This window comes from Balaenoptera physalus (genome assembly GCF_965194825.1).
Source record: "Balaenoptera physalus genome assembly, contig: HAP1_SCAFFOLD_2254, whole genome shotgun sequence".
In the NCBI taxonomy this organism is placed as follows: Eukaryota; Metazoa; Chordata; class Mammalia; order Artiodactyla; family Balaenopteridae; genus Balaenoptera; species Balaenoptera physalus.
The window spans coordinates 3,190-14,963 of record NW_028124552.1 but is presented as its reverse complement, the minus strand read 5'-3'; the positions used below and the strand labels follow the sequence as shown (position 1 = coordinate 14,963).

The 11,774-nt window shown below is 38.9% G+C and overlaps 1 protein-coding gene and 1 long non-coding RNA gene across 2 annotated transcripts; one reads left to right on the top strand and one right to left on the bottom strand.

The window, feature by feature from the left end:
• Window positions 1-6,598: 6,598 nt before the first annotated feature.
• LOC309654205 (centrosomal protein of 78 kDa-like) lies at window positions 6,599-7,891 on the bottom strand (the record flags this gene model as incomplete). Its single annotated transcript, XM_082478806.1, has 2 exons — window positions 6,599-6,823; window positions 7,739-7,891. 2 exons carry the CDS (start codon window positions 7,889-7,891, stop codon window positions 6,599-6,601), a joined length of 378 nt encoding a protein of 125 aa, XP_082334932.1.
• Window positions 6,823-7,898, top strand: LOC309654206. The gene is made up of 3 exons (XR_014260024.1): window positions 6,823-6,899; window positions 7,141-7,293; window positions 7,819-7,898. It is a non-coding gene; the product is annotated as an uncharacterized lncRNA (long non-coding RNA).
• The last annotated feature ends 3,876 nt before the right edge of the window (window positions 7,899-11,774 follow it).

Genomic DNA, 11,774 nt, shown 5'->3' with positions numbered 1-11,774 from the left:
TGATCAAAGAAATCAGTGAGACTTGATATGTCATGTTATCTCATTTTATTTAGCTTTTAGAACTCTTCCAAATATTAAAGAAATCAATATCAATTTTCACCTGTCACGTTCCACACTTCAATTATTAATGAATGTCAAATTTGACCACAGTTTTCTGTACCACCTGCTCTGCAATAATATTTCTGAGCCTTTATTAAAAATGTAAAATTGTCATTGAATTTCCAAATATGATTCTGCAGTGGCTAATTCAGCTTGTTTTATTAATAAGCAAGTTCTGATGAGTAATAGTAATTTAATACGCCTGCATGTAAGGTTAAAGTGTAAATTATTGCTGCCGAAGGTGATGAGATATGACTGCGATGTGGTGGTAGGGCACTCACCTTCCTGAACGAACCCTGCAAGCACACAGTTCTTGGGAGAAACCAGTACTTCATAGAGTAGCAAATCTGATATTATTTTGCATGTCTCCTGTAGCAGTGGAATGCACACACACACACACACACACACACACACACACACACACACACAAACATGATCACGGGTGAAAAAACACACATGCGCACCTTAGATGCTTGCATTAATTTCTGAATATAGTTCTCCGGAAAGAAAAAGCTTTACTGATGATTTGTATTTTTATAGTTTATTACTTTATCCATACTAAAACACTTCATGAAATCACTTCCTGTTTTGTTGTCCATGGAATCCTTTCAATTTTGAGATGCTAAATAGAAATCGAAATAATGATTATAGTCCTTGGCCATGAAAGACTTAAGTTACAGAGAGCCCGGTGACTGGAGGTCAGAGCTGCCACGGAATTATTCCCTGCTCCAGAGACCATTAGAATATCACTGTGTACTCACTTAAGGATAGAATGCTGCTATTGAGAAACTAGCTCTCTTTTATTTATGCTAAAAGGAGAGAACAGTAGGGGACCTTGGCTGTGTGAGTGTATGAAACTTTCTCTGTTTTGTACAATAAGCAAAAACTATACATGAAATAGCCTCGGGCCTTTTGTCTTTTGTACCCAGCTCTTTCCTGTATTGCTCCTGATCAATTACACTTAAATCAACAAGAGTTGCTTGAACATTTTGACAGTTACGTTCCCCATACCCTGAAGCATTTTTAAAGGGTTACTGAGATAAAGCTATTTCAAAAAATACTCCCTCCAAATGTTTTCAGGGTGGCATCAATGAAAGTAACTTACAGGAAGAAAACTCCACCTTGAGTTCCTGGCCTACCACTCTAAGGCCAGGCAAGCATAAACCTTCATAGCAAAACCTGAGTTTGCTCCCACTTGAGAATTTGGTTTCCATGGTCTTATATGAAAAGTATATGGAGACTTTAATTCCCTATAAGCCCTTTCCAAAGAGTAAATACAGTTCATCATTCGTAAGAGATGATGAAAATTACAATTTTGTTGAATAGGTGGAATATATATTATATATAATATATATATTTTTTAATATATATATAAAATATATAATGTTACTATTCAGAGTCCTAAAACATGGATTTTTCTTACTTACCAAGAAGGAACGGTAACTTGATCTCTAAACACAATAAAGCACCTGGTCATAACAGAATCATAACAAATATTTGATATCAGAATGAATTCACTGTTCAGGTGTAAAGAGGGAATACCTTCAGCTTTCCTCTTTCTTGTACCCCATTATTGCATCCTGGACAGAGGGGATTTTTCTTGATTTTAATCTAAAGGAGAAATGTTCACTTTTGTTAAGATGGAAATTGACAACCTCAGTGGGCAGAGGCACTGTTTTTATTTGGCTGAATTCCTGTTTCTAGTGATAATTCAAGGTGTAATAGGGTTTTCTCTGCCACTCCAAAATCTGAAAATGATAAGCATCTCACCAGAGTTTCAGGACGGCCCGTTACCTATTCTGTGGAAAGGATATTCAAAGTACCACGCTTCATCAGTGTCTTCTTTGACTTATTCATCAATGGACAAGTACTGAGTTAAGACAGTGTCTTATCCTTGCTTCCAAAAAACAAAAACAAAAAAACCCCACAAACACAAAAAAACTGTTAACGATGAAAACTTATTATGCCAGGCCTTAGTATGGCCTGACTTGGAAATTTAGTTTCAGAGGCTTTTGTGACTATACCAAGGAAAGAGGACCTAGGTGTATCTTATTCCCACAGGCCGCCAATAAATATTTGCTTAATGGAGAAAAAATTAATATATAGTATAGGAGAGAACCTGACAGATGCTTAACATTATTGAGTGATAGCAATGCCCAAACTCATCTGTGATCAAACACTATGAAAGTATCCTCCTAAGGATAAACTGATTACAAATAAGAAGTGAAAATTCAATTATGGAGATAGATACTTTCAGTTTCAGCTCTGATATGCAAAAAGCTTGGAAGTTGTCACTGTATCTTGTCCTTACAAGATAATGCTGTACAAAATGAAAATCAATGACTTTTCTCAGACATGATTAATAAAACATGTAACTATGAAAGAATTTTAAAACTGTAATTATGTATGTGTATATATGTGTCTCTGAAAAATCTGTGTCAAAGAAAACTGAGGCTATCAGTATAAACTCATTTAACTTCTATCTCTTCTTACGTTTATTTCCTCCCAAACTTACCAGTATCCATCCAACTCGAAGGATACAAGTGATTTTTACATACTGTGCAAGGTTTTTTTCTTATTCCTATGTCCATGTTTCCCCAGTTCTCTAAATTATTATCTACATCTTCAGGATCTCCTTCATCGGTTCCTTCATTTCAACATATAAAATATAAGTCCTTCTCATTCTAAAAAGTTCTTTTTTGCTAATTATTTTCTCTTTTCATCCAAACTCCTTCAGAGTAGCCTATTCCCACTGTCTTCACTAGTCCCGCCTGGCCCCCACAGGCAGCCCTACACCCTCAATTTATCGCCATCTGGCTTTCTTGTCCACCACTTCACTGAACTGCTCTAAGGTCACTGGGGACCTAACTGCCCAAATCCAATGGACACTTACATTCTCTGAAGGATGACACTGTCATCTACTTCCTCCTTCTTGAAACTCTATCACCTCTCTCCTTCCCAGAATTCTTTCTCTGCTTATTACTTAAACGTTGTCAGTACTCACAATTCTCTGAAATCTCATCCATTTTCATGATTTTAATGACTGCTAAGTGCTGATGACATTGAAATTTTTATCTTTCCATGTCTTCACGTGCAGGTCCAGTTATCTACCAGTTTGTCTCCCGAATTCTACAGGTGCTTTAAAATTCTACATGTCCAGAACTAAAGTCTTTTCCCCAATTCAGTTCTTTATCCCCTATTTCCAAACTCAATGATACCACCACCCAACCTTAGTCACACAGATGGGGGTTCAGCCTCCGCCTCCTACTTCTTCCTTACTTCCCAAGATCAAGTCTTGCTTGTAATTTCCTAAATACAATTAGAACTTATTTCCTCCCTTCATCTATACCTTATTTCAGACCCCTTTCTTCTTGCTATTACCTGGTCTAGAAGTTACCAAATTGCTGTTTGGTGGAACCAGTTGTTAGACACTTCTATTGAAAAAGGACTCTAGGGTCAAATAGCTTTGAGGATGGCTGTGTACCATACGCCTGCTGTGACGATCCAGAATGAACATTAGCCGACAGCAGCCCCGAGAAGCTGTGCAGTAAAGAAACCTGATTAACTTTACTTAAGCCAGGTTCTCCCTTCTGCCGGCCTATAAACCTTTCAGTAGGGACAGGAGAGGAGGTGGCAGCGTGAAAGTCCCACTCGAAAATAAAAAACACTGCTCCTCAGAAGAGTGGGGCATAATTGTCTCCAGGCTTCTTCAGATTCCTCATCCATACTGACGTCAGTGGTCTAAAATGCCACCTGAACTTGTCCTTTCCATTCTTAGCTATTTTCTGAGGAAACCAGCTCCACGCACATGGATGGCTAAGACCCGCTCTCCTCCTCCTCGCTGCCTCCTTTAGGGGTGCTTGCCACTGCCTGGTGACACTGCACTGATGCGCCAGAGCCTGTGCCTGTGGCTCCGTAACACACCCCTCGCACACTCACGGCTCTGGACTTCCAGCTGTCCTCTCTGCCTTGAGTGTCCTTGCCCTTCACCGGCTGACTCACCAGTTTTTCACGAGTCCTTTAAGACTTAGCTTAGGGACTGCCTCTTTCGATGACTTTTCTTTGCCTCACAGCTCCCCCTCTTCTTCCACAAACACTGATGAAACGCCCTGAATATGTCCGTCACAGCAGCATGTCACGTGCAGGATGAGACATCTGCTGTGTGTCTTCCCCTCTCACTCCACTGCTAAAGGGCCAACGCTACATCTTGCTCATTGTTTCGCTCCTCTAACAAACATTCAATCCATGACTAATGAACTAACTAGTACTGTAGTAGCCCTCTTAGTAACAATCAATCAGGCAGGAACTTCTACAAGAAATCTGACACTCCAGCTCTTCTCTGATCTCACCTTTCAGTCTGAATGAACTAAAGACTTATCTGTACATGTTTTACCAGAGAGACATAATTTAATCCAGAGATGTGTCATCACATACTCTTACATACTCTGCCGTTTAAAAATTCGGCTCACGATGGGGAAAGGAGACAGGTGTGCTTTCTGATAGCCCCACTGTTTTGCACTTCTACTGCTCACTGCTCACTGGCTGCTCTCTCGGTGCCTTCCTTAAACCCTTCCTCTCTTAACAAGGAAACAGGATAACAAAGTAATTAAGAGCCTGGGTTCTGCCTATCTGTGAAACAGAAACATAACCAAGGACATAGAGAATAGACTGGTGGTTGCCAAGGGGGAGGGGGTGGGAGAGGGTTGGATTGGGAGTTTGGGATTAGCAGATGCAAACTGGTGTATATACAGGATGGATAAACAAAAAGGTCCTACATGGGACTTCCCTGGTGGCGCAGTGGTTAAGAATACGCCTGCCAATGCAGGGGACACGGGTTCGAGCCCTGGTCTGGGAAGATCCCACATGCCAGAGAGCAACTAAGCCTGATGCCACAACTACTGAAGTCCATGCACCTAGAGCCCGTGCTCTGCAACACAAGAAGCCACCACATTGAGAAGCCTGCGCACCGCAACTAGAGAAAGCCCGCGTGCAGCAACGAAGGCCCAACGCAACCAAAAATAAAAAAATAAATAAATACATTAATTTAAAAAAAAGTGGATGTATTTAAAAAAAACCAAAAAGGTCCTACTGTAGAGCACAGGGAACTATATTCTATATTCTGTGATAAACCGTAATGGAAAAGAATATGAAAAAGAATGTATATAAATGTATAACTGAGTCACTTTCCTGTACAGCAGTAATTAACACACACTGTAATTCAACTATACGTCAATAAAGAATAAAATTTAAAAAAATTGCCATAAGTATCATCACATAAGGGGGACTTCCCTGGTGGTCCAGTGGTTAAGACTTCGCCTTCCAATGGAGGGGGTGAGAGTTTGATCCCTGGTCGGGGAGCTAAGATCCCACATGCCTTGTGGCCATAAACCGAAATATAAACCAGAAGCAATACTGTAACAAATGCAATAAACACTTTAAAAATGGTTAACATCAAAAAACATCTTTAAAGAAAGTAATCACATAAATCAGAAACAAATGAAACATAATAAAGTCCGTACATTTAAAAAAAAAAAAGAGCATGGGTTCCGGTCAAATCGCAGCTCACCACTTACTTATAGCTGTGTAATTCTTGGCAACTCACATAATGTCTCCTCCGACTCCTCATCTATAAAATGGGGATGGTAATAGTTCCCAATCTCATAGCGTTGCTGTAATCCATAAACATGGTTAAGTGCCTTGGTAAATGTTTGAGGCTCTCTGGTTATTGTGAATTAAAATACGTCAATGGCTTCTGGCCATGTGATTTATAATAGTTTGACATTTAACCAAATGGTAAAACTATTCCATTTATTATTCCCATCTCTTTTTACCCCTTACCCTGTTTTTGTTGTTTATGTTTTCTCCCACCACAGAGTGCTAGTTCCAGGAGAGTAAAGGCTTTATTTTGTTCACTGCTGAAAGCAATGGCACCCAGAAAAGTACTGTACATATGAAGACCTCAGAAAACACTAGCTGAATGAATGGTGCAAAGTGTCACAAGGAAAAATACACCAAAACTTTCATTATAATAAAAAAGTATAGATAAATCTTTCTCTAATGGCTTCCAGTCAAGTAATTGAAAACACCATATGCTATAATAAAAACATAAGTAGTTTATTAAAATTTGAAGGCAAAAACATAATTTTAAAAGATTTAGTCCTATGTTAGGCGTGATAGAGTATGGATGCTTTCTTAAAATTCACAATCAGATCCAAGAGTATCACTTTCAGAATGTTCTAGTAGACTGAGTTTACTTTTAGTTGTCTTTGATGAAACAGTCACTATTCGACTCTCTTTCTTAACAGAAATGTGTTTTTTCAAAGACTCACTTTTAATTGCTTTATTAACCAAAGAATTCTTTTGCCCCATTCCTTTGCTTTTCTGCTTTACAGGTGAGTCAGAGCAGGAATGCAGGTCCTTCCCAGGTTGTTTCTTAGCAGAGTATTTTTTGGTTTATTCACCTGCTTTGCTCATTTTCTCTGAAGAAGACCTGCTATTTCTAGATAATTCCTCTTCTTTTCTTTGACTTCCAGTTCCAGAAATGACGTCTGCTGAAGGGAGAACATGTTCTAGCAATGAAATCTTCAAAAGACTCCTGCTGCTGCTCTGTGACTGGGACCCCCAGGTTGTCTTTGGAAGTTTCTAAGGCCTCCTGAGTAGAGACTGGGACATGGAAGGAGTCGAGAGGCAAAGGAAGCCCAGCATCACCTGTAATTTTCTGAAACTGGAGGGAAAGACAAAAGACAAGACAAAAATTCAGTGATGAACAAAGCCAACCATTAAAAAGTAGAGTTCAAAACGTCAGTGTTATTCTGTGATCTTATTATTAACACGGTAATTGATTATTCAGAAGATTTCAAAGCCAGTTTTTTTCTAATTCTATCTTGCCAAGTGATTCTCAACTTAACCTAGCTATATCCAAGGCTATGTCTGCTACATTTTCAGACTTTGGTGATTGGGGTAGTTATTACCCATTTCCTTTCCCTCACTAAAAATGAAACCCTACTCTGTAAGAAAATTAATTTCTTTTCTATCCTCCAGGCACATGTAAACAGTATATAGTTTGTGACCAGACTGTGTTCTCAAGCTGTCAGTTCCCAAGACCAGTCTGAGATTGGCTGAGGTGGGTGAAGGGGGCTCCAAGTAACGCTAGAGGAAAAGCTGACATGTTTCCCCTCCCATTCCCATGACCAGGTGAGTCACTATAATATCTTACGTATTAGCTATGTCAAGATTACTTATTTTAAAAATTCTGTCAATACGTGTACCTTCATTAGTGTTCCTTCATTGTAAGCTGACTGCATACAAATAGAAACCTAGATAAAATATGAATAGAATAGACATTTATACAATTTAAAATTTGGAATATTTTCTGTAATGTTTTCTTTCTTCATTAAGGAGAGTTTGCTTTAGACTCATAAATTTTCTAAAGAACTTCCAGTTTTCTTATGTACAACAATACAGTATCATGAAATGGGCCCACATTTACTAATCTCAGATTTGGAGAGGACTCCACCGTCCTCTAGCTCCCGAGCATGTGAACTATTAGAGACCGACCATTATTATTTTCTCTCTGACTTGGTCATTTCCTTTTTGCTAATCACTCTTAGAATCATTAAGTGCTGTCCTGTCCACTTACTTGGAGATTCTGCATTTGTACTGGGGCACTCTGCTTTGATTCTGATTTTTCTTCTTCAAGTGCCTTCTTTTCTTCTTTAGGTGGACTACTAACAGTAGAATTCATCTGGGGACGACCTAGTAAATGAAAATCTGACTGATCTATACCAGCCATTGTGGCAAAATTGTTCCCGGTTGAGAACCACTGACCTATATCTTCCCTGAAGATTAATAATAATTTTTATGTCTAAGACAAAAATAACTTTAATTCAAACTTATCAAACAAGCAAAATAAATGAAAGATAGGAAAATTCTTATCCACTCCCAAATATTTTCAATGGAAACTGCCTTCAATTTAGTCTTCACAAAAAACTATACCTACTAATTACTCTGTCTACAGGTTACTCTTTTATAATGGGCTCCCCACTCTACCAAAGCAGGCTGCCCTATTTGCATTTCTTAAAAAATTTAATTCCTCATTTTAAAATGTCAACTATATTACCTATAATTACACTAAATTTGGCTAAGTATGGCCACGTAAGTGATGAAAATCGCTCCAGTTCCTCAGCAAACTACCGTTATAGTCGCAAAGAGAAGAATGCCATGAAGAGAAATGAACTAACCCAGCATCTTTAAGGAGATCCAAGAAAGCAAGCATGGAACTTCTGAAAAGAATTCTCAGTGCTGCCCAAAACACCTTCATCATCCAGGATCATGCTTGTCAATGAGTGGGCATGAAGGCCTTCAGACAAAGAGAATTTTATATTTCTTAACTGGGCATTTTCATGTTCCAGCTATAAAAGAAGACTGAAAATGTCTGACATGCTTTTTTCTCATTGTCATCAAAAGTAGTCTTGTCTAGTTTCAAGGAACAAAACTAAAACACTCAAAATGTAATTAATCTGTAATTAACTAATCTGTAATTAACCTAACTCGCCACCAGTAAAGACAGAGACCATATCACATAATAACCAAAACCCCCAGGCACCCAACAAAGTTTCCTATATAACACTTAGCTGGTACATAAATAAACCAAAGTTATCGTTTTATTAATGATCTTTCACAAAAGATCACATTTCTAACTGGTTAAATTCATAATGGAGCCTCATTCCACATTAGAAAATTACCTGCTTTAAGTTTCCCTTAAATTAGAAAGTGAATTATAGAATCTGATTTGAACAAAACATATTACAACTCTGCTGAATGTTTAGAATTAACTTTAGTGAGCAAACTATCTAATGCTTACGTTTAAAAGTCCTACATCATACCCAACCCAATTTATTAAATGTACGATCACCAATATTTTCTTTGGCTTCTTGAAAATATTCACTCCCGTGCACTCTTCCCCTTCCGCTCATCACCTATGCACTTAAAACCCCTTATAAGCTCAACTCTAGTATTTCTCAGAAAGGCTGTTATGTTCATGATGCCCCTTTTGCCTTATATAAGCAGGTGCTCAACACTTATTGAATGAGTGTCCGCCAATCCAATGGATGCACTTTGAAAAATTCCTCCCTACGTTCAACCTATGATAAAGCATATTTAGATGGAACTTTTTAGATTATGCCCTGCTTTCATGCACATTACCTAATGTAATTCTTATAGTATATATTTTTATCTTGCATTGCATTCGTACAAGTTTTCCAATATCTTAAATTTATTTAAATGATTCACTTTCCTAATTCATTGCCAGGAGAGTCTCATCATGTCTTGTATGCTACTGTATATACAGTATATGCACAAAAAGTGCTTTCTTGAATCAAAGAATCATGAACAGAAAATAAGCTAGTGTCATATGAAAGCACACACACACACACACACACACACACACACAAAATGAGATTTTCACATTTTTAAAAACATGCTTTCTGGAATGTAGATCATATGATCACTAAATACCAGTAAATGCAAAAGTCCATATGATACAACCAATTTGCAACATATTACAGTTTTAAAGTTTACAAACTATGTGTGTATGGCTTAAAATCAAATCAAAATAAAACGAAAACACTCTCAAAAGTATTAGAAATTGTTTGCCTCATTGACTCATTTATCAGCCTTAAGTCTTATCACTCTTTCCTCCTTTAACTGCTTTAGGCACTCCTCCAGTTTTTCCTAAACAAACAGAGTAAATATTATAACTAATTCGTAGTATAATATCCAAAAGCCTTTCCAGCTATAGGACTCATCAGGATTTAGGGGCAGAGCCAGAAGTGAACTCAGGTTTTAGTCTGCTACTGGTAATATCATACCATGCTAGTGAAATGAATTATCAAAATCTATCAAATTAGCATAGTAAAGATTTATTTAAATTCCACTTTTTCCAATATAAATTTGTGGCAGCCCACCATAAAAGGCATATGCGTATAACATAGCAAGTCAGAAATAAATAGTTAAGACCAAGAAAGAAAACTTCTATTTTTATTTGTGGGTCTCTTTATAGTAGGAAGTCCTATTAATGAACATGCTTAACATACCTGAATTGCATAATTGCAGATTCAAAAGCATTTTTTAAAAAAGTAATCATTTTTAAAGCAATTTACAGTCAAGCACTGTTCCTGGAGTTCCCTGGGCATTAAATAATCTAATCATCAAAACCCTAAGAGGGGGGCTTCCCTGGTGGCGCAGTGGTTAAGAATCCGCCTGCCAGTGCAGGGGACACGGGTTCGAGCCCTGGTCCGGGAAGATCCCACGTGCCGCGGAGCAACCAAGCCCGTGCGCCACGACCACTGAGCCTACGCTCTAGAGCCCCCGTGTCACAACCACTGAAGCCTGCGTGCCTAGAGCCCATGCTCCGCAACAAGAGAAACCACCGCAATGAGAAGCCCGCACACCACTAGGAAGAGTAGCCCCTGCTCGACGCAACTAGAGAAAGCCCGTGAGCAGTATCAAACACCCAGCGCAGCCAAAAATAAATAAATAAAATAATTTATTTAAAAAAAAACCCTACGAGGAAAGAACAATCACTAACTCCATGTTATTCTACAGATGAGGGAAACAGAGGCAGAGAAGTAGAGTAAGTAGAGCAGCACAGTCAAGGTGACACCACTAAGTAGCAGAGCCACACTGTGGACTCAGGAAGCTGGGTGCCGTTCCTGTTCACGGAGGTGGTAGTCTTCCCACTCACCAAGGTCAATCAAATAAAATGAACACTGATAAGCTCTCTTAGGAGTTTTAGGAACTAAGACACTTCGGTCCTTTAAGTGGGGACACTGCTTGCAATAGGCAGAATTCTAACAGAGCCCCTAAGACTCCTACTTACTGAAGTACACAAACCTTCCACTTAAACAATCAAACCCTAAATCTGGGTGCTGTAGTGAAGGGATTTTGCAGACGGAATTAAGATTCAAAATCAGTTGATTTTTTAAGATAGGGAGATTATTCTAGGTGGATGTGACCTACTCAGGCACCCCATGAAAAGGACTTGAACTCTTCCTGAATTGAAGTACAAAAGGGACAAGAGGGAGACCCTCCATTGCTGGCTCTGAAGAAGCCCAATGCTGCGGCAGGGAAGGCAAGCGAGAGGCCTCTAGGAGCTGAGACCGTCCCCCGACTGACAGCCAGCAAGGAAATGGGGACCTCTGTCCTGCAACTGCAGAATCTGAATTATGCCAACAAGCCGAAGAAGCTTGGAGGCATTCTTTCCCAGAGCCTCTGGATGCTAACACAGCCAGACTGACATCTTGATTTCAGCTCTGTGACCCACACAAACTATGGTGAACATCCAACATTTGGGGCTCAATGTTTACACTTAAATTTCACGTGCTTTAACACTCTCAGGAGGGAACCCACATGTTCCAGTGTGTATCTGAGCAGGAAACCCAGTCACGCTGTGCCTGGACTTCTGACCTGCAGAACTGTGAGCTAGTCAAATAGGTATTGTTTTCAGTCAGTGAGAGTGTAGTAAAAGCATTAATATTCTACTCAACCTCCAGGTTCGTGGACAAAATAAATGACTGTCATTGTTTTGGGCCACTGTTTCGGGGTGGTTTCTTATGCAGCGATAAACAGTCAGAATACCTATACTTATGAAAACAGTAAGGTATATTTATACATTT